The sequence below is a fragment of the Coturnix japonica genome, chromosome 2 (genome assembly GCF_054131305.1).
Source record: "Coturnix japonica strain WE chromosome 2, WE-NBRP24, whole genome shotgun sequence".
Lineage (NCBI taxonomy): Eukaryota > Metazoa > Chordata > Aves > Galliformes > Phasianidae > Coturnix > Coturnix japonica.
In genome coordinates, this window is record NC_140664.1 from 14,371,561 (window position 1) to 14,395,809 (window position 24,249).

At 39.4% G+C, this 24,249-nt stretch overlaps 1 protein-coding gene across 3 annotated transcripts in view; it reads left to right on the top strand.

Moving 5' to 3' along the window:
• The first annotated feature begins 2,537 nt into the window (after positions 1-2,537).
• The window catches only part of CSMD3 (CUB and Sushi multiple domains 3), a 468,617-nt gene continuing 446,905 nt past the window's right edge, over positions 2,538-24,249 (top strand). For all 3 annotated transcript variants that reach the window (XM_015856172.3, XM_015856173.3, XM_085537054.1), the window contains exon 1: positions 2,538-2,802. In XM_015856172.3, coding sequence (XP_015711658.2) covers positions 2,625-2,802 — 178 coding nt within the window. In that variant the 5' untranslated portion in view covers positions 2,538-2,624. The remainder of the gene's footprint in view (positions 2,803-24,249) is intronic.

Below are 24,249 nucleotides of genomic sequence, written 5' to 3' on the forward strand. Positions count from 1 at the left end.
AATGTAGTGAGCAGATTATGAACAGAATGGCTTTCACCCATTTCATATTACCTAATGCAGTGAATTACTGATATTTTTTCACAAACCTGAAAGCCTTGTTATGTCCTAATGCTGCACTGTCCTTAAGTGTAGCACAGGGCTTGTAAATCCTGTGAAACCACATTTCTGGGCTGCTGTGGAGGAAGGGAACAGGCCCACCAAGCTTCAGTTTTATCAGTCACTCTCCAAGGTGTACATGTCTGCAAGAGAAGGCTGCAGACAGTACAGAAGGTGCGAAAAACTGTATTTTTGTTTCTCCACAACAGACAAGCCAGTGTGGATCCAGTGCAGTTGGTTAGTATCATACCTTTAGATAGACCTTTCTCAAAGCAGATACACGCAGCTTGCAGTTGCAAAGACAAGGAAGCCATTTGTGAGGCCAGTCTCTAATAACGCTGATGGTCTCACTGGAACAGGGCAGAGAAGTACATAAGGGTGGAAGACAGGCACATACTGCTCACCTTGTAACCACAGGTGAACACCCACTGTAATGAAAATTTCGTCTTTCATATCTGTGTCTTAGGAATGAATCGTGACTCTTTCACATCCTCCAATTCTATTTCTATAGCACTGCTGGACACATATAAACTATATGCAGGTAAGTACATATTCATACAAATTCATATATGCACCTACAAATACATAGAGAAAGCTTCGCTTCACATCCAAGTGCCTGTTCACAACAGTATTAGGGCATACATTTCCACACACACACTTCATACACATACAACAAACTACACCACTGTGTAGTATGGGCAAATGCAAACCATGGAGTGGTCACAGACAAACACTTTCACTTCCTGAGTGCCCACCAAACTTCCCAGCTCACACATTTGTGTATACCAGCACTTCTCTTAAGAGTCTATCTGTGCACTCCTTCACAAGCATGCATATGTACACACATGCACACATACACGTGTGTGCAAGATAAAAGCGTGTGTTCACACAAAGGTACATATACGTTCACAGATGTAAGAACACATGCAGTTATACACATGTACACAGAAAAAAAATGTTTGCTCTAACATGTATACACACATGCTCACAGAGGCATGCACATTCACACTGACATTCCCAGGTGCACAAAGAGTACACGCAGAATCACACAAAGACACTGATCTGCACACATACACAAACACATGCACAGAGCTGCACAGAGTGCACACACTCATCCACACATGCACAGACAGGCTCACTTGCACCCACATATATTGAGCACAAACGCCCTCGCCCACACAGCAATACACTGCACACACAGCAACACATGCACACACAGTGCACACATACACACCCAAATACACACATACACACCCAAATACACACATACACAAAAAGGTACAAGAAAGCATTCATAGGACGCAGGCACACATTACACACGCTTGTGCATGGCGCATCCTTACACTCAAACCGTACACACTCGCACACAGGGAGCACCTCCGCACCGCCACACTCACCCGCACACTCCGCCCGCCCACATCCCCCGTCCCCTCTGTAAGCTCCCCACAACGCAGAGCACCGCAGCCCCGCGCACCTCCCGCCCTCGTTGCGCCCAAAAGCCGAGAGAAGCCGAGAGAAGCCGGCAGCGCGGCTCCCGCAGACCCCCGCCCCTCCCCGGGCTCCCCCCGCACTGCGCCCCAGCCCCCGCGGAGAGGCGCGGCCCCGCAGCGAGGCCGCTAGGTGGTGCCATCGCTCTTCCTGGCGGAGCCGCGGCTGTACCGCCCCAGCCCCCTCCCGGCCCGGCCCGGCTCGGTCCGGCTCGGCTCGGCCCGTGGAGCTGTCTTTTCTCTCTCCCTCACGGGGCCGTGCCGCTCCGCCTCGCCCGCGGTTCCAAAGGCACCCCTGAGCTGCCACCGCTGTCTTAGGGGAACGGGCTTGCGCCCGCCGCCTCCCCTCCAAAATCTGCTTTGTAATTAACGCCTCTGCGGAGAGCAATTAGTCTGCAAATCCCCCTTAGAGCAGCATGTCATGCTCTCGTGTGAGGTGTGTGCCCAGAGGTGTGCGCGCGTGTGTATGTGTGTGTGTGTGTGTGTGTGTGTCAGCGGTGACGGTCACAGCCCCGAGCACCGCACGTGAATTCCTAATAACGAGGCAGTGATTGTTTTCCCGAGCCGCGGAGGATGGACGAGCCCCGCCGGTTCGGCTCCCGGAGGCTCCTCCGGAGGCTGTCGGAACCTCGCCACTGCTATTTCTCGAGGCGTTTTCCTAGGCAGAATTGAACCTCTTGGGGGAGCAGGGGGGCGGGGGGAGAATCTCAATAGCAAATATTGTTTGGAGTTTTATTCTAGGGAGCGTCTGAGCTTTAAGATGCTCTCCCGTGGCTCCTGGTGGATGCTATAAGGAGCAGGGTTGTGGTGGGTTTGAGCTGCGCAGGGAGTTGGGGTAGCGGGGGGTGGGGGGAAGGAAAAGACACGATCGAGAGTAGCTGAGACTTTGTGCCCCCGTTGGAGAGATGGTTGAGTCCTCGTCAAGGTTGCTGTGGTATCCCAGAAACACCATTCACTCCGAGCTGTGACCGCGCACCATCAACAGCAACAACTCCGCTGCGCCTGGCCAAGGAATAGGAATTAGGAGCTCTCCAGAATAATATGAAAGGGATCTGCAGAGGGGAATTTCGTGCAAAGGAATCGAAATTAGCAGACTTTTGGGAAAGGGGATGTACTAAATGTGGCCGGCTGGACTTCATCCTGGTGAAGAAAATGGAGATTAAAAGTGGATTTACATTTTGGAACCTCGTCTTTTTATTGATGGTTTCGTGTGTAAAAGGTAGGGTAGCATTCGAGGGGTATTTTTTTAGGGGTCCTTTGGTCAGGGCGTTGCAAGCTCTCGCCTTTTTGTATGCAAAGGTATATTTAAAAATATGTTTCTCTCTTATTTTATGTATTTACCTTGGGCACTTTGCAATGGAAATATGTAAGTGATCGCTAAAGGAAGGAGGAAAGAATGAGTTGATTCAGATCTCTTTTCGGAGATAGGAAATGTATTTGCTTGCCAGCCTTGGCGTTCAATGCAGTAGCTGAGCTGGGGCTCAATAAATATTCTTGCAGTATGCTCAAACGGAGACGTGAGTTGGTTCATATAGCCTGGAACTAGTGTATATTCAAACAAATCCCACCGGGTGACTTTTGTAAGGTGATGGTGATGCTGCTGTGGAGGGATTACCTACATTTCTGGTTTTCGGTCGAGCAACCGAGCTCTTTGCGGGAATGCCTGTATCGATGCACTTATTAGTTTAACCCGTTGCGTGGGGAAAGTTACGGAGGACTCAGCGTGTGCGTAGCCGTCTCACTGCCCGAAATGCGCTTCACGCTGTTTGTATGCATGCAGAGCTCCCTGTCTGTCGGAAAGGTACGTTAGCAATTCAGCCTTTAAGGCACGGTCTATCACTGGGTGCAAAGAACGACACCTTTTCTCGCCCCTCCTTTGGTCCCTTTTCCCGTTGTGCGCAGGGCTTTGGGGTTTAGGTGGCTTTTTGTGTGTGTGTGTGTGTGTTGGGTTTTTTTGGTTTTTTTTTTTTTTTTTCTTCCCCTCTTTGTTGAGGCAGGAGAATATTTTGCTTCCTTCCTGCTTCTGTGTTCATGAAAGGAGGGCAGAAAGGAAGCCGCTAGTTAGCGGCATCTCCAATAAGTCTGTGCTTCTCGACAGTTAAGGAAAATGATACAGAGGAAAGAAATATGTGGTTTAAATAATGTGCACCGCCAGTACTACATGGGCATCGCTGAGCGGTAAAGTGCTGATAGCAACACGCGTGCCTTCAGTGAAGGGATTTATTCTGCAACTCCCCACAGTCGTCTGCGCCTACCCGAAATAATCTCCCCTTGTTTGTGGCCAGTGATTAATAGCTGATTAATCACCCTTTTATCCCGCTCCTCGTCCCCATCCTTTCTCCCCGCCACACTCGCATTCTCCCAGAATATTTTACAGACGTTATCGATCCTCTCCGAGTTTTTACACTTGCTTATCGCCTACGGAGCTTGCCTACACGGGTGGGAAGGAGATGAGCCGGGGGGGGGGGGAGCGGGGGGGGAGGGGGTTTCAAAGGCGTGCCTTCGCCGGCTCGCTCTGCCTTGGATGAAACAGTTTATTGTAGAGCTTCGCAGCTGCTTGTCTCCCAATTTGCATCTCATGGAAAAGATAATTCGTGTTGCACAGAGGCCGAGGTGAAGGTTTTTACATTATCCTGACACGGGATCCGAGGCGGAGGTGCTTGCCTGTGATGCTAATAGCTCATTTTAATTACAGGCAGCATTTTCCCCGCTTGCGTCTATTAGAGCGAGACGCAGACGCTGCTGAGGTCTGCGAACAAACCCACTCCGAGGCTCTGGGGGCATTTCTTTCCTCTGCCTCCCCTCGCCGCCTCCCTCCATGTAGGCAGTCTCGTTCGCAAGCCACGGGCTTGGCGCCTGCGGGGAGCGCAGCGGGCGCGGTGTGGAGGCGCTGGGTGGCTCCGGGGCTGCAGCCGAAGCAGCTGCTTTGCGAGCACGAGTCGCAGGGCGGCAGCATCCTACAAAATTCAGGACTTGGGCGGTTCTCCCCATGCTGCTATGGCCGTGGGAGCAGTGCAAGTTTCCTCAACACCTGTTGAGAAACCTCTTGTCTTGCCCTTGGAGGAGGGGAAGAGAGGGGGGAGGAAGAAAAGAAAGAAAGAAAAAAAAAAAAAAAAAAAAAAAAAAAGTACTGCCAGCAAAAGCTGGAATTATGCACCTAAAGCAGCCCCCCAAAAAGAGGAAAAAAGCAGACTTTACAAAAATGGTCTGTTATTTTCCTGTCCATATACAGTCCCAAGGCTGTGAAGCCGTTTCCTTTGTAAGACCTGAGTTTCCCCTATGCTGAGCCTTGCAGTTTGCGCAGGCTTGCCTCAGACTGGGAATCCTCCCAACTAGGAACTCAGTACTTTGGGTTTCACATCCTGGACTAGGGCTCCTTCAGGCAGCCAGGCTCTGTAGAGCTGGCTTAGATTCACTGCAGCACTGCATCTATTCTGGGCATTTATATTTAGTTCTCTCCCCACTCTTGTGGATGAATACATATTACCTTGATTTACATTCCCATTGTGTCAGCATGAGCTCCTGCTCCCAGAAACTTTGGCAGAGGCCAACAATGAATGAATACATTCCCATTTAAAACACTCCAGATGTTGAGTTCAAAGTCCCCAGGTTCTGCATTTGCTCTACCATTGTCTGGCAAGGCTCTTTCACAACACCTCACCCATGCAAGCTCTCATCCATACCCTTGGCTGCTTAATTACCTCTACCACACTGTCCAGCATCACACTGCAATACCCAAATTGCTGTTCAGATTTCTGTCCTTCAGACCAATTCTGCAGTTTTCTTTTGGTATCTACCTCTCAGGCCCTTCCTAAGTTCTTTCAGCCTTCTGACACCATTTCTACAGTCTTGACCCATACCTGTACCACTGTCCTATCTTCCCTGCAGGCTTATGCAGCCATGTTCATGTCTTCCTTGTGTATGTTCTAATAGATGCAGAATTTCTTCATGTTAATCTGCAAATTCATATCTTGATGGAATCTTACAACAGTTCTTGGAAGAAGTTAGAAAAGGAAGAAGAAAGAATGAGAAAGTAAATTGTCATCTGCTAGTGAAGGGACAAGAATAAGGAATTGCACATAAAAACTTCTAATTTCTGGTTCAGTGTCCAATTATGCCTTGGATCAGTCTCTACGATAATCTCACTGAGATTATGGTAAAAGAGCAAAGAAATGGTTCATTTGAAAAGTGAGAGAAGGCATAAAAACAACCAGCCAACCAACCAAACAAACAAACAAACAAAACAAGGAAGTGCCAACCAGATTCATTCCTGGACAGCTGCAGAGGAGGGTGGATACTGCACTCTTCCCAGTGGATGTGCAGACACATAGAAGAGCCCCTTTTCCTTTCTCTACCTTCCTTGCCTTGGAAGAAATAGGAAGTTTCAGTTGGACATGAGTGATACAAATCGAACTTGGAGGAGCAGCAAGCAAAAAACTTTAATGTTCAGGACAGATCTTTTGTAGGCACAAATGAAGCAGGCAGTTTTAGCAAGCTTTGCCTCTTTGGACTTTGGGAGAAATCACTGATCTCTCTGCACTTTCAGTTTGGCAGTTTCTTCCACTAAAACAGATTTTACAAATGCTTGTGACCTGTTTGTGGAAGAAATCAGATGAAGCCAAACAAAATGATCATCAGACTCTTCCATCTCCCCTGTGTAGCTGTCATTCCAACACAGCAGAAACCTAAGCTCATTCTTTGGCTTTTCCTCTGCAGCTGTTGCTCTGTTCCCCCATTGCAGTTGTGACAAGTGTAACAAGGGTGGCTTTCAAAATAAAAGGGAGATGAAGCAGTAAAATTTTAAATGGCTCATAGACGAAGTGATGAGAAAATGGTCAGGCTTTCCAAATGATGTGTATCTGTCATGAGGGTACATTTAGCAAAGAGTGTACCCTGCTTCTTTCCAGTCCTTCTGCAGTTCCCCTTCTCCCACATTCCCAACCCAACCCCACTCTGCCACAGATCATTTCAGGATCCAGCAACCCCTCCCCAGTGATTCCCTTCCAGTCGCTTGACTTGTGGGGTTCCTGACAGACGGCCTTCCCCACTGTGTCCCTGAAGTGGAAATGGTTTGGCAAGTAACAGTAGGTTAATGTTGCCACATTTCCAGATGGTCATTGCTGTATCTGCATGTGTGTGAGTCTTATGAGCATGCAGGGAAGCTAGGAAACGCTGACAGAAGGGACAACGGTTTCCTTCTTTTCAGTTCCTCAGCACATGCTCAGTCCTTCTGCGGAGCCCCATTCCCACAGCCTCCCACACATCACACAGGGCTGCACAGCTCTGCGGGGCTGCAGACAAAGTTAACCCACCCCAGCCACCATCTTCCCGTTTAGCTCAGGGTTAAACTACACCCTCCGCTCAGCCACAGTTCCTGCTCCTCTTCTCCGGAGTGGGAGGGAAGGGCAGCAGCCCCTCGCAGCAGCAGTAGGGACCGCTTCTCCATTCCCTGCCTTCTGACATTAGGGACCCTCAAAGGGCACCGGAGGAACGTCGCCTGCAGTCGTCGCTTTTTCATGTAGAGCAGCAGCAGTCGCAAGGCAGCGAGCGGCAGCAGCTCCACCCGCACCGGCACCACCACCGGCACCGACACCGGCACCATCACCGGCACCGACAGCGGCGCCGGTACCGGCACCGGCAGTGCATCCCGCGGAGACCGCTCCTCCGTGGAGTCTTTCCCAATGCTCTGACAGCAAATGCCTTTTGGCTTCCCTTCCTCGTAGCAGCGACTGCTGCAAGTCTTTTGTCTGCCTCTCTGAGATAGCATTAGGGTTTTGAGTTTTGTTTCTTTTCTTTTGACGCACTCACACACACAAAAACAACCCCTCATTTTCTGAGAGAAAGAGCGGATGGGAGCTCCAAGCAACCAAAAAGGCTGTAGAGAGACATGTTTTGCTTCTCAGTTGTCAACATCCCGAGGTGGAAGCACCAGCCCTCAAGACTTAAGCAGCTCCTTGGATGTGCTTTCAAACCTTTCATTTTCCAAAGCATAGCAGGAACAATGGTCTACCTGGTTTCGCTTGCTTGTTTGTTTGAAGTAAAACAAGCCAAGTAGGATGAATTGGCTGTCTCACTTAGTGTCCTTCACCTCCAGCAGTGAATATTAGCAGCAGTTTAGGGAAAGATGAGAAACACAGCAAGTACAAAATGACTGGTATATCATCTCAGGTTTCAGCAGCCCAGCTTTTGGAACATCATTTTTAAAGAGATATAGACTTGCCAATGCTCCACTTATTTGACTGTTCTCTCTTTTTCTCTTCCACTTTCTATTCTTTTTCTATTTATTTCTTTTTTTTTCTTTCTTTTTTTTCCCTTTCTTTTTTTAAAGTTATTTGTACATTTGGCCTCCAAAAATTCTCCAGCAGTTTCCTACTTCTGCATTCACGTACATTCTCCATTCTATAAACTGTGTCTAGCTGAAAACACTGAATAGTACAGAAATCTGCATTTAAATTGGCCATATTACACTAAGAGTTTTTATGGTATACATAGATTAACCTCCAGAATCTGGAATTTGAAACGACTGAATAAGCAAATGTACATAGATCTAGTAAAAAGAAAAGCACAAAATCGTTAAGAGACATGTTAAAAGATTTTGAAATAACCTGTGGGGATGCCTCAGTTTAAGTGAGTAGAACACCTTTTTGGTGAAAAGGTTATAAGGAATAACATCGCCTTACATCCTTAATCTTAGAGACAATCTATCTGATTTACAGAGTTATTGAGCATTTCCAACTCCAGCTGGCTCCAGTAAGAGCCTGGGGAACTAGTTAGCACTTTTGAAGCAAGGCCAAGAGCGCCTGATGTTGTAATGCTGCGACAGAGAGGCAGTACGAATCAAAGGAAAGTGTCTATAAAGCAACTTACAGTTATGTGTAAAGTGATAAATCTATAGAATCTCATGAATTGGAATTTCTAGGAATGGGAAAGGCTTTATGATTTGCTGCAAACATTGCATTTTCTTCTCCCCACTAACAGAAATTTTCCAGTCTAACCTACAAGGCTGTGAAGCACCACTTCTTAATGATGAGTAACATACAGCTTGTATTTCTGTGCATAATGGTTAAGGTTGAAATGATAAAGCAAAGTCCCTGGGAGAAAATACTTTACTAGAACACTCAACACAGTCTCCCAGGAAAGACACATCTGAGAGCAGACAAGATAGTTGAAAATGCTGCATTTTTCTTGGTCTGCCATAATTTTAAAGCAGCTCTTATTTCAGGAAGCACTGTTTAAATAATAGCACAGGCATATGATACAAGTAATTGTTGAAAGACTAACAAATTTATCTCATCATTATGATTGAATAATTTTCCTTCAAAGGTTTATTGCAAAATTCCAAAACACTTACAAGTCTTAAGAATTGCCTTCCAAGTAGCTTCTTTGAAGAACATTTTCTTCTCAGTGAAGCTGCATCTGTCAGAGATTCAAGAGACAATATTTAGCAATGATCCTGGAATTAAACAGGAAGATGCATGATATTTAATGTACAAGATGACATCCCCTTCTTAAAAAATGCCTAGTAGTATTAGGATATGTTGAACATCTGCTACCTATCTGGCTTTTCTGGGGGGCAATGGGAAGGATGAAGATTTTGGTCAGTTAAAAATATTTTAACATAAACTTGCACACACACAAGTTTATGTAGATGTTTACATTCCACTATTTATTTGTGGGGAAGTTGGGCATATTTGTATTCAGAGCCCCTACCTTGTTTTTAAAGATCATTTCAGATTTACGTTAGTTCTATAATCCTGGCATTAGGAGTGCTGAATAATGTTGTAAATGTCAAAGAAGGAAATGGTGGAAATTCATCATCTCCTTCCCAGGGTCTGAAATGTTAGAATGGTTATGATTATAGGTTTAGGAACACTGTTACTCATAGAGAAAAACCTCATAGGCTTGGGGAGTGGCATAAAAGGGATTCCAGTGGAACTGGTGCCCTCATATAATTGTATTGTCAAAGAGAAAGATGGGAGACAGCCAGCATGTACATATAAAAACAAACATCCCATTTTTTTTCTCTTTAGTTCTACAAAATAATTCATAACATAATATGTCATATTCTCATTGCATCAGAGAAATAAGATACATAAAAGTAACTTTATTTAACCATAGAAAGAATTTGTGGGGTGATGAATTCTCAACCCCTGAGCCCTATAAATAACACAGATTATTTTTACTGTAGGACTAAAAGAATCTGGAAAGTAGTTGCATGGATCATACAGATGATGGATCACCACTACTGATCTTGAATACTATCTTATGTTTTCCTGTATCTCCATCTGTTAATAATTTTATACCTCTGTGTATTGTAGTCTCTGATTTAATTCTATTTAATTGTGTACACATTTTCACATAGTTATCTAATAAGCATATCTAATAAGGAAATAATGTATTTGCTTATGAATATATATAATAGATTGCAATGTTAGCTTACAGAAGTGCAGGTAACAACTTGAACTGGATGTTCTTCCTCCAAAATTTGTTACTTCTTACCTTTTTGAGGATTCCCAGTCTCAAAGGGTAATCATAGTTGACTACATCAACGAAAAAAAGATTAAAGTAGTGATATCCAGCAAACATTAAGAGAAAATCTTGAAAATATTTTTAGTAGCACTAGTTACTCATCCTAGGACATTAATAATTAACCAACACAATTATACATCATCACTGATTTAGGAATGTTTCACGAAAATACATTTTTTTATAATCATAGAATGCCCTGGATTAAAAAGGACCTCAAAGATCATCTAGTTTCAGCCCCCCTGACATCTGCAGGGTTGCCAGCCCAGGCTGCCCAGAGCTGCATCCAGACTGACCTTGAAAAAAATTATTTTTAGTGGAACAAAAATTTTGAATCACCTTTAAAAGACAGAGAAGAAGTAATGCTCTAATATATCTATCTATATTATTATATTATATTATATTATATTATATTATATTATATTATATTATATTATATTATATTATATATATACAATATATATATATCTTCTCTCTCTCTCTCTCTAATATATATATATATATATATCTTAGCATACTTTTGAGATGGCGCATTCCAATTACAAGACTTTTGGTCTAATGTTTTAATCTGACCCAGAAGGAAAACTTAACTGTAGTTAGTTTCCTTGATTCCTGTGCAATTTTATTTTAACCCGAAACTTGATCTAACTTTATTATTATTATTATTTATTTATTTATTTATTTATTTATTTATTTAATCTGTAATGAAAGTTGCATTTTTATATATAGCTCATTTGATCCAAGGTGAACGGAAGTCATAAAATTGAGTACAAAGGGAGTTTCTAAATTGCCTGTTGTTGAGTCAATTGAAGGAAAGAATATGGCAAAGAATCCAGAATATGACCTTTGAGAGTAGATTTACCTCTGCTTCTTTTCTTATTGAATTCTGAATTGCATTTTTTCTGTACATATATTTCTTTTGACTCAGAAATGTGAATTATAATGAAGGTGGGATACTTCACAATATGTTAGAGATTTTCAACAAAAAATGCATTTGAAAAACACATTGCATTATAAACCTAAACACTGCAAAAGGAAATTGTTTATAATTCTGTTTAAGGGCAATAGAATATATATTTGCATACTGCTGGAAGATTCTGTTTCTACATTTCATTGATCATCATGTCAGCACTTCTAGGGATCAGCCCATCAGTTCATGGTAATAGTAGTACACTGACAAAGTGCCTGCTGTAATCCTTGAAATCATGAAATGCTCATGGATTTTATCAGCCAGTTTACAACCTGGTTTCAAAATTGCTGATTATATATTTGTTCTCCAGCAAATCATTTTAGAATTCGCAGAATGTTGATAATAGCTGCAGTGGAAGAGGGAGGAATTGTGAAAACATATTCCTGATTAGAATGATTTCAAATTCAATAATTAATGCATTTGATTTTTATTGGATTATCAGAAACTCTAGATATATAGTTACATTTGAAAATGCTAAATTAGATGGCAAAACTGAGTCAAAAAATCAGATTTTATATTCATTTTGTTGTATTTCTGTTAGCTTGTTCTTTGTACTTTCTACCATTTCAGAGTCACAGGAGCTAAAATAGACTGAAAAACAAGAGTTCAAATCCTTGTCTTTGGAAGGTCTACCTAGTTACCCAACTCTTGAGCAAAGAAAAAGAATAATAAGGTCTTCAGGCACAACACATACTCAAGTCAGTCAGCTCTGAAATAAAAACTACCATTTTCATGCACCTCCACACGTGTGGGAGAGAAGCAGGAGTATGTAGGAACACAGACACACACATGAACACATGAGCATGTGTGCACAGACATATTTCTCTAGCTGTGTATACTACGAAGAAGAATCTGTTCTTGATTCATAACTCTGCTCATCTTGTGTATGTCTCCTCAAGAAGGAGCAATGGCCTTAAACTTGAACACAGGAAATTCCATATAAAAATGTGTGAAAGAATTTATTTACGGCAAGGATGACAGAGTACTGGAACAGGTTGCAGAGTTTCCTTTATGAAGATGTCCAAGAGCTATCCAGACACCTACCTGTTTGACCTATTGCAAGGTACCTGCTTAGGAAGGACGACTTGGACTTGATCTTTTGAAGTCCCCTCCAACCCTTCCAATTCTGTGATTCTCGGTATGATCTTTAATTTAAAAACAAATAGGAATCATTACTTTCTCTTTTTTACATTACTATTCAGTGTATCTACCACTGTTATTCAGAATTCTCTTTTTTGAAAATTGCTTCTTTCTGTGAGCTCTTTTAAAGTGGGGCAATCATTTCCCTCACACAATTCATACAGTTATTAACTTCAAAGACTATGTGATCACCTCTTTAGCCTTTATTTCAATTTTGGCAACTCCTTCCTGGGGAAATGAAATACCTCTGACATTCAGAAGAATATTTCTATGGAGATTTTTATAGATTCTATTAACAAACTTTTATATATCATAAATTCAACCATGTTCTCCATATAGCAATTATAGACATCTTGCAAGAATGTGAATGTTATTATACTTCAGTGGCCAAATATTGCACCAAAGTACTTCAGCATTCTAAAGAAAGTTTAATTTTCAGCCCCTTTATGTGAAAAGAAAGATTGCATTGACACTATATTAGAAATAGCATTACTGTGGTTCTTTTTTTCACAGATAAAGTGCTAGCAATCTCAAATTCTGCCATGCAAGGATAACAAGTTCCCGCTGACAAATAGGTGAGATATATCTTATTGACATTTTCATTGTCAGCAGTGGAAAGTTGCAGCAATCAACTGTGTAAGACAGTGATTTTTGTAAACATCCTCACAGACTTAAACTTCTGAAAGTAATTACTCTGAAACTGTAATGAGCAATACAATCAATGTTTAATATAGTATGAGTTCAGCAGCCCTAGTGACTACTGTATTCCTTCCTGTATATCTTTTATAAATGTATGTGTTTAAGTTCTATCCGTGTATCTTCCTTGACATTGAAATTCTAGCTTATCAGTTAGCTTCTGTAATTTTCCCGTTTCCCCTGCAACCTCTGTGATCCCATACTGAACCCTCTTCCCACTCCACAGGCACTACTGGAGAAGTTCCAAAAAGATTAAGCTTGTAGTAAAATACGGGAAGTTCCCTTCAGTTTTTATATCATAAGTGAAATCCTTTTGTGGCCCAAAGTAATAACTATGTAAAGTCAAACTGTTAGGAAAGTGAATATTCTTCCTGCCTTGCAATCATATATAGTAGGTTTATTACCAATTTTAGAATGTTCTTTGGATTTCAATTTGTCTGCAAGAAGGAAAGACTGGAAGAGTGGGGGTGCAGTTAAACTTGTTTTCACCTTCTTCAGTTTATTTTGCCTGTGGACAAAATGATCTTTTGGTAACTAAAACAACAATGCAACTTTACCTCAAAGAAACTTCCAAACATATGAATAAAATGATCAAACCATTCTAAAAACTTGAAAACAAAACCCTTACCTATATACAGATAAATGCTGCGGAATCAGCTTGTTAAAATTTCTATACTTCACAAATACTGGAAATCCAAGAAGTATTTTCTCTGTTTTTCAAGCTCTAATATATGCGATGAAATTCTTTTTGTGATAGAGTAAGAGAAATTATTCATACTTATCAGATATGAAATATTTCATATTTAATTAATATCCTTTACTGATGTTTACTCTGGTCATCCTAAAGTTCAGAGTCCATAAAATTTCTTAGGCTAATAAATAAATAATTAAATATAGATAGATAGATAGATAGATAGATAGATAGATAGATAGATAGATAGATATAGATATAGATATAGATATAGATATAGATATAAAGACACACAGAGATACAATTTTAGGGATTTTATGTACTTGTTCTAAAAGCAACTCTGAACACTTCAGTGAAATCCAGAGAGTTTGCAATGTAACTGACGTGTGAAAGCTACTCTTCCAAATTGCTCCCTATGGGGCCTCCTGTTCTGGTCACCTCTTTGAAATGCACTGACAGCAGAGCTATTATAAATAGCTTATTTAAAAAGTCAGAGAAAATTCAGAGAATCTCAGCTAAGGAGAAAATCTGCTTAGTAAAACTTCTGTCATTATTAGAAATCATGAGGTAAATTTGAGGTAACTACAAGGAAAACAAAACCAATAATAATAATAATAATAATAATAATAATAATAATAATAATAATAATAATAATCTATTGCATAACCTCCATGGAGTAATCATCAAAGACTTTGCAAAAAATAGTATGAAGCTACAGCTGTACTTTAGTGTGTCATCTGAGATATGTTTTCTGAATAACTTTTTCTTCATTCTTGTAAGAATATTTATTATTAAAGTTGACACACAGCATCCTGTTGGTGAATATCCTTTGAACAAACCTATTTGGATATATTTAAATGATCTATTTATTTATTTACCTCCTATTTACCTGCTTTTTTGATGCTTAATTTGCACAAAGTTTATTGAGACAATCTCTTTTGTAGCACATTCTTCTTTTTCATGCTTTCAGTTCACATACTGCTTCAGACTGTTTCCATTTTTTTGTCAGGTACACTTGGATCACTGCACGGTTGTTGAGGAGATATGTCATTAAGCTTTCCTTATCGCTCATCTCTTATCAGTATCTTAAATATCATTGAAATTTTATAATTGAATTGAAAATTTGTCATTGAACCGCTGTAATTGAAACTCTGTTATTTCCTTCTATATTATTATTTTCTTATTTAATGTTCCCGTTCATAGTTTAATTTATGCTTTTAACTCTTTTTTATTTTATTTTATTTTATTTTATTTTATTTTATTTTATTTTATTTTATTTTATTTTATTTTATTTTATTTTATTTTATTTTAATTTTAGTGTGAATTGGTAGCTGTAAATCACTATAGTCAAAAGATTTTACTTCTCCACCCTGTGTTGTAGAACAAGAGTGATTATCCATTCAATTATAACTTTATTGGAATATTTATCAGCAGATTAATTAAGAATCTGTCTCCACTGAAATAAAAAAATTTGCCAGTGAGATATAGCAGAACACAACAGATTGTTACAACAAACAAAAATCTCTTTCAGTACAGAGGAGTCTATTTAGGATGTTAAAACTCTACTTAAATTTTGATAGCATGCACAGAACTAAACTGATGAAACTGTAAAACAACTGAATTTCATCAGACACTTTTTTGGCAGTACCCTAAAATAGCATTAGAGATAGTAGGTTAAATTTTTGACACTCTTCAAACTCGTACAGGATTCAATCCTTTTCTGTTTGTTCACTGTCATATGATGGTAAGAGAGTTCTAAACCAAATTGGTTTAGACTTTAAGACTAGTGGCAGATTTTGTAATGGTTCCTGAATCCTGCTGTAACTCATCATTCATTTATAAATATGGCAGGAGAAATAACTGCCAAATGAGTGGAAATTCTAAATTCTCTTTTAAAGTCTGAAGTAAATCATTTAAAAACTTTAGGAGACTATAAGACTACATTTTATTAACAAATTACATTTTTTAACTATCGACTGTTCTAGTAGTTGGCAGAAAAACATGAGAAACCCTTGGAGTTTAAGGTTTCTGGCTGATCTCTAAATCAAAAACAGCTGAGCAGATTTAAATATTTTGTGTAAACAAATTTGCATTCAGACTGCTAATCTGTGTGCCAGCCTTCAGTTTGACATTTTCTGAAATGATTGAAAAACGTTAAGCCCTTAATGCTAAATGGTGTTCATAATGAAAATGCTGACAGACCTGTAATTACCTGTATTGTGATTCTGCTGAAAGCTTCTTTATCTGTCTAATCTTTCACAATGGAGTTACATATATAAAATCTTGAAAGAGGGAAAAAAAGGAACTTCATAGTGGAAATGCTGAACTGTAGCAATGCTGTATTCACTTCTAGACATTCACTTATAGAGGCAAAATGTCAAGAAATTACTAAAACAAAAATATGCAGACCTTTCTGTGGAACAGTAAAATCATCTAGTTAAGTTTAAAGGAAACTTCAGGTCAAATTTTTGTTAAGGTATGAGTGAACAGATCCAAGCTGACCATTTTTAATGTGGCATTGGGGAATTAGAATAGAGTATACTTATGACTGATTTGATATCTCTGAATAAAAACGAAACATCAAGAAACAAATATATAAACCAACACTACAGTGAAATAAAAGGAAGAAGAAACATTTTAGAAACTTATTCAGAAATAGAAGTGGAAAAATAATAAGAAAAAATGAGAGAAAGCAAATTATCTGGATTCTCTAATTTAGAAACTCCATTATCTATCATTGTTAGAGGCTTTAAGATTCTTTGAAACTTCTTTTTTTCAGTATCTCTTATATTTTTCTGTGAAAGTCTTCCCAGACTTGGCTAGCCTCTAACTATCTGAAATTCTAGACAACATTTTATTTGCAGACAGCTTAGGTTGACTTAGATATACCAGACATGCTCCATCTTCACACAATATCTGTGTACTGGCCAGGGCTCTCAGGTGTCCCTGCAAAACAACCAACACATGGTATAGTAGCTCCTTATCTAAACATAATGCCCCCTAAGATTTTTGGCCTCTGTGTTTTGTGGTGAGGATGAAATCTGTTTCTTCAAAGTTTTCACAGCAAGGTCTAGCAAAACTCAAATAAAGTAGACCGCAATAAAACAGAGGAATATAACTCTCATATCTTCATTCCAAACTGTCATGTTCTCCAGAAACAATCCTGAACTTTTAATCACTATTCATAAAGCAGCTACTTCAGTTACAAGATCAGCTACCCGCCTATCTCTGCATTTTATTTAATCTTCTTTATCTGTCTGTATTCTCTGCTCTTGAGATGTAGAGATTAATATGCCAGACAGTGCTTAAGATATGGGCGTGTCAGAGTTTTCTGTAGGAAACAGAGGACACCTTGTCTAACTATAAATACACTTTGTGGTAATAGTGAATATGCTGTGGGAGATGTGGAAGGAATGGCTCAATTGCTGACGGCAAGTCGATGATTTCAGAGAAATAACAATAATGGTTTAGGACTAATATTTTAAGTTCCAAGTTCAACATTTCCTTTTTTCTTCCCTATACGAGTATTAATCTACACTAAAACTCACTTTGGTTATGAGAGTAATGCCCTTTTGAGAGGGCATTCTGGTATTCCTCAGTAAAGGCAAATCATTTGTCTACCGAAAAGACCTTAACATCATCCATCATCCCTGATCCTAGAGGAACTCACTTTTATCTTCCTTGTCCAAGTAGGCAGCTAAACATTACTCTCAGTCTTATCCTTTGACCAGATTTAAGTATGTAAAATGATCTTTTTTTTTTTTTTTTTTTTTTTCTATCCTGTGGTAACTAATTTTGTTCCACAGTATTTATTAAAGAGTCTTATCAAAGTCTGTTGTATGCTCAAGGTGACAAAATTAGAAAATATTAGTTATTCTAATTGATGAGTTTGTACCACTGTTTGTAAAGATTACCGAGTTCCAACTCCCCTGCCAGTCTGGGCCACCAGCTTCCAGATCTGGTACTGCACCAGGTTGCTCAGGGCTCCATTCAACCCGGCCTTGAACACCTCCAGGGATGAGGCATCCACAGCATCTCTAGGCTGTCTGTTCCAGTGCATAGCCACTCTCTCTGTGAAGAACTTCCCCGACATCCAATCCAAATCTTCCCTGCATAAGCTTAAAAACATTCCCCCTTTTTCTATTACTATTTACTTGAGTAAAAAATTGATGTCCCTCCTGTTTATAATCTCTTTTTAAATACTGGAAGACTGCAGATCTTCTCACAGCCTTCTCTTCTCCAAGCGGAACAAGCCCAGCTCCCTCAGCCTGTCGTCGCAGGGGATATGCTTAATTCCTCCTGTCACTTTTGTGGCTCTCCTCTGGACCATCTTCAACAGCTCTCTGACTTTCTTGTACTGGGGTCCCCAGGCCTGGATTCAGTACTCCAGATTAGGCCTCACAAGGGCAGAGTAGTAAGATACAATCACTTCCCTGTCCCTGCTGGCCACCCCACCCAGTACAAAAAGTTGGGCTTATAATCAGAAAGAGATGTCTAAATTATTTTTGAGTGTAAGCTATAAATTCAAGAGTGTCTCTGTTTTGAGAGCTCTGTGTTTACAAGACTACAGAAATCCCAGCTCATAGCGTTAACTGTGGTCAAGCTAGTGGAGCTGAATTCTCTTAGATGAAGTACATGGAACATGGGACCTAACCTACATTTCTGAACTCCTGTCTTATTTCTGATATCTTATGAAAGAAGGGTCAAAGGAGCAGCAATAAGTTCTCCACAGTACTGCAACATCTGACTTACAAGCAATCAACCTTATGAGGTAAAAAGCCTAAACTACTGGAGAAGAGGACTGCTTATACATGTTGCCCCTCCACTACACAGAAGACTCATGAGTACTCTGCAGGCTGAATCAAAAAACTTTTTATAGTGCTACTGAAGTAAAATTATTTTGCTGAATACATTCATAGTAGACACACTTTTTAAAACTTTTTAATTTTTTAATTTTTTGGAGTTGCAGTAAGTAGAAGTGATTTCATTGGAAGTACTGTTCTTTCTAGAGTTTGATCTTAACTACGAATGCAGATAAAGTGTCAGGGATAGTGGACTGTTACAGTTGCCATCATTCAGATGGGGTATTTTTGGCTTTTTTGTTCCTGAAAAACTGAACAGTATTTTTCATTGGATACTGTTATTAGTCTTAATCTCCTGGCTAAATTCCAATTTGGACAATTACAGTCTGCTCTCTATATCCACTAAGCAAAATATGTTAAATAACCTTCCATATTTCCATTTGTAATATTCTAAGGAACATTTATATGATTTATTAAATAAGAGGTCGGCTTAATTTAAAGGTAACTGCTTCCTAAACTACGGGAAAGTGACTCTTTTAGAAGGTGTGTTGACTACTTAGTGCTGAATGATAAATTGCACAGCTGCGTTGGCGGTGCTTGTCATGTAGGAAGAGTTCCTTAGTGCTGTACAAAAACAAAAGGAAACTACCTCCTTATCAAGATAGCTGCAATTTAATTTAGAGTTGATGGAAACGTTTTAGATAAACAATACAATACATTCAACTCAAGGAGATGAGTACAAGTGTGGAGAAATCTACAAGAAAAGTTTTATGGGTGTTGCATGTGTTTGAAGGATTAAATGAAGGCTTTTTGTTCAAGACGAAGGATAAGTACAGAAAACTGGAGTACAAAACAGAATTTAAAGAAATTTAAAGCTGTACAAAAGATTTGGATTTCTCTCATAAGAAAAAAAAAAAATCAAAAGGACAAAAATTGGTTATCTGGACCTGTTATGAAGCCAGACAGTATTAGTTTTGTAACAAATGGTAGAATAGGAAATATTCCAGGTACTATAGAGTAAAAGATTTTATTAAGCACACGTGACTCATTCTGTTCCTTGCTTTGATGTGAGAACAAAAGAAGAATAAAATAATTTCACAATTAATCACATTACTGGTACAGCTCCCTCTATAACCCACAGTATGTAGCGGCACTCACTATGAAAATAAGAAAGACATGGGAAGTAAAGATGATTTCTCTGTGACTGCTGACACAGTTATTCTAAACTAGAACAAACTCCTGTATAATTTCTTAAACTCTCATTTAAATTGCATTTAATACCATCCATCAACCATCATCAAGAAGACTTTTCCTCTTCATGAAAAAAGGACAGAAACATTGTCAATTTCACTCATAATTGTTCTGTCATGTATTTTGCGAAGTGTATAGGTTTGTGGGATACTTCTGGATTTGTGGCTTTCTTACAAAAAATAATCAACATGCTTAATGCAAGATCATAGCAGTTCTGTAACTTCTAGTACTGTTTGGCATTATTTTGGTTCAAAATAGAAGAGTAGTAACACACATTTCTCTTTAAACTGTATTCAGAATTGGTCATATCTGTTAAAAAAGTAATAATATCAAGCCCATTTTACCAAATATTATGTATAAATTAGGTATTTATAGTGTTTAATATATGCCTGGTTCTGTGTTAACAACATCTGCGTTTATAGCAAGCTGAGAAATTATCTAGATAAGATTAAAGAAAAAGTGCTGTTACTGTGCAGATTATACTTTGACTGTAATCTCTAAGATTGAAAATTTCTTTATTTCTCTGATGTTACAAAAGTGTAGAGGCCTCTTTGACCTGGTTGTCATTATTTATTTACTGTTGCCAAAGTTATATTAACTGCTATTTTGGAGTCCTCTACATACAGAATTTTCATTTGCTTAGTTCTTGCTTTAAATACAAAATTAATATATATGAGTGTAATACAAAATGCACAGTCCCGAATTAAAACATAACTTATTTCTTATAGGTAATGATCAGGGACCAAAAATCAATTTCTCCGTTAAACAACTTTATTGGGTGGGTTGGTGAAACTTGAACGACTTTCATTTCTAACTTACCAGAAGATTGTAAAAAAATCAGGATATGCATTATAGTTTGAATAGTACTTTGAAGTCTTCTGTTTTTTACACTTATCAAACAACTGGATTCAAGGGTATTCTTGTCCTTTGCTAGAGAAACAAACAAACAAACAATATATATATATATACATATTGAAGTTAGTTCATCAGATACAATCCTAATTAATTACTTTAATCAGGTGGAATGAATTCATAAAAATAAATGTATATGCTCTTTGTAGGATTTTTGTTGTAAGATATATCTTTCAATCACATAAATGACAAAGTAGAAAAAAGCAAATAATGCCATCTAGCTTTTCTGAGAAGAAACCAGTTCCAGTGCAGATAATGTAAAAAATTCCATCTTAAGATCAAACCATACTGAAGAACTTGTTCCCAAATTTACACCTATTTCTTTACTTATTTTGTTGTGTTTCACTGATGCATTCTGTGAAGAAAGGCAGCTAAGTTTTTAGTAATAAGATTTGACAAAGGGTAGAACCTCAGTGTCTCTTGTTTATGAATTTCAAAGATTCAAGTACAAATCTTATTTGCACCTGGGTAGAAATAATTGCATGCACCAGTACAGGCTGGGGGTAGACCTGCTGGAGAGGAGCTCTGCTGAGAGGGACCTGGGCATCTTGGTGGACGACAGATTAACCGTGAGCCAGCAGTGTGCCCTTGTAGCCAAAAAAGCCAATGGCATACTGTGGTGTATTCCAGCAGGTCAAAGGAGGTGATCTCCCCCTGTACTCTGCCCTGGTGAGGCCTCATCCAGAATATTGTGTCCAGTTCAGGGCTCCCCAGTACAAAAAAGACAGGGATCTCTTGGAAAGAGTCCAGCGGAGGGCCACTAAGATGGTGAAGGGCCTGGAGCATCTCCCCTATGAGGAGAGACGTAGGGAACTGGGTCTGTTTAGCCTTGAAAAAAGAAGGCTGAGGGGACTTGATCCAGGTTTATAAATACCTGAGGTGTGGGAGCCTTAGTGGTGAGTCTGGTCTCTTTTCAGTAGTGCGTGGGGATAGGACTAGGGGTAATGGGATGAAAATACAGCATAGGAAGTTCCACATGAATGTGCGGAAGAACTTCTTTACAGTGAGGGTGACAGAGCACTGGAACAGGCTGCCCAGGGAGGTGGTGGAGTCTCCTTCTCTGGAGATATTTAAGACTTGCCTGGACGCCTACCTGTGTGACATGGTGTAGGGAGCCTGCTTTGGCAGGGGGGTTGGACTCGATGATCTCTAGAGGTCCCTTCCAACCCCTACAATTCTGTGATTCTGTGATTCTGTGAAACCTGAGGGGAAAAAACAAACAAATAAACAACAACAAAAAACCCAAACCAAAACAAAAAACAACAAAAAACAAAACATTGTATATTTGCAAAAGTAGGAAAAGCAGAAGTAATTATGATAAATATCTACATATTGAAAAATAGTTTTGTAGGTTATTAATTCTATCTAATTTAAGTAACTTAATTTTGCCTTTCCTATGTAGCTTCTCTTCCCCAATAAAATTCAAAATTCTGAGAATAGGAGTGGCTTATGCAGTGCCACTGAGACAAATTTCTGTTACTGTTTCCGTAATAATTATAATAGTAATAATAATCCTTGTGCTATTCTTTTGTTTGATTGGTTAGTTGGTTTGTTCCTAGTTGAGGAAAACTTTGGAGATTTTCTTTTCCTGGGCATAATTCTGAGCTTTCACAAACAGTGGATGACTTTCTCTATTGGGACTGGAAAGGAAAAAGAACCGAATGATCCTTATGTGCACATTTAGGACAACTAGCTCTTTTTTGACTCCAGAGACAAATTCAAAGGACAGTTTGAATTGCAATTTGTTGCACTTGCATACTTCGTGATTCTTTGGGCTTTGTGGTTTAAACCTGACAAGCAGCTAAGTACCACACAAATAGTGCTAAGTCTCCACAGTTGGGGTGGGAGAGAATTGGAAAAGTGAGAGAACTCAGGTTGATATAAAGGCTGTTTATTGTGTAAAGCAAAAGCTGCATACATAAGCAAAGCGAAATGAGGAGTTCATTCACTACTTCTCATTGGCAAGTATATGTTCAGCCACATCTAGAATCATAGAATCACTCAGGTTGGAAAAGACCTTAAAGATCATCGAGTCCAACCATAACCTAACCATACTACCCTAACTAACATCCCTCCACTAAATCCTGTCCCCAAGGACCACATCCAAACACTTAAAACACATCCAGGGATGGTGACTCAACCACCTCCCTGGGGAGCCTATTCCAGTGCTCAACAACCCTTTCTGTTTAGAAATTTTTCCTAATATCCAACCTAAACTTACCCTGGTGCAACTTGAGGCCATTTCCCCTCATCCTATCTCCTGTCACCAAGGAGAAGAGAATGTCTCATCATTCTTAATAGTTGCTTGGGAAAATGATCACCATTGATCAGAACATCTCCTCTTCCTCCTTCTTTAACCCAGATTTAATTGTTGAGCATGTCCCTGTATGTAACATCCCTTTGACCAGTTTAGGTCAGCTAATGGTTCTGTCTTCTCCCAGCTCCTTCTGTACCCCTAGCCTCCTTGCTGGTAGGGTAGAGTGAGAAGCTGAAATGTCCTTGGTTCTGTGTAACCTCCTCTCTTCAGAAAATAAAAACATGGGGATAATTTTACTACTATTTTCATAAAATATATATTAAAAATACAGCTTCATATTAATCTGTGCAGAAAAAAAACCAAAAACAACAACAACAAAAAAAAAAACCAAAAAAAAACCACCTCAGTTCCAGACAAGACCCAGGCATTGTGTTAAGAGTTGATACTTTCATGCAAAGGGTAATTCAGAAGCAAGAAATACAATTATTTGATGTCCTCCCATCATTTTCTTCCCTCAGCAGTGAGGTTTATCTGATGGTGAGCCAGGCTAGCCACCCACCTGCGTGGGGCAAGCAGATCTGCAGGGAATGCCATCTGCTTCTCTGTAGAATACAAAGCAGCCATGCAGAGTGAAGCATCCTCTGTGCTAAGTAGGCCATTTCCCACCATATAATAACAATTTCACACTAGGTTATATTGTGAGTTTTAAATGATTGAACGTCCCCTTTGAACATTCAAAGGTTCCTACTATGCTTGTTCACTGTTATTGCTTTTTGCATAGCCTTGTGGCAAATTAGTGGGATATATTGTAAGAAAAGGAAGATCATCAACATCTTATTTGCATATAAACATATTATTTTCAAATTATCCTCTTTATGCTTCCCATTTTCTTGTGATGTTTTCGATAGCCTGTATGCAGACTGCCAGCTCTATCAGTATTTCCTGATTAATGTTTTGTATCATAATATAACAAATATTTTTTTTCTACTTTTATTCCCCCCTTGAATGTAAGAACAAAATTATACAGTGGTAAGAACATAAGCAACTCTTAATTATTAACTTTTACCAACTTGTACCAATTTAATCAGAAAAGTAAAGACAGAAGTAGTACAAACGTTAAACAAAAATGCAACTCTTCATTTCCTCACTTCATAGAAAATTACTGAGAACATCTTCAATATTACTATCCATGTAACTTCCTAAAATTTATAGGAATTTTTTCAGACTCATAATTCATTTGGCAATAGTCCTTGTGCTTTCCCCTCCACTAGAGAAGAACAAGAAAATGTTGTCATGATGAAGGCCAGTTTGCCTAGTAGCCAGCTTCTTTCCTTCAGTGTGTTCACGGGTCTCCTGGCTCTTATCCATTACTACATTACTATGTTGTGCTTGTAAGAAGTCATTTGTACTTTGAGGGACAT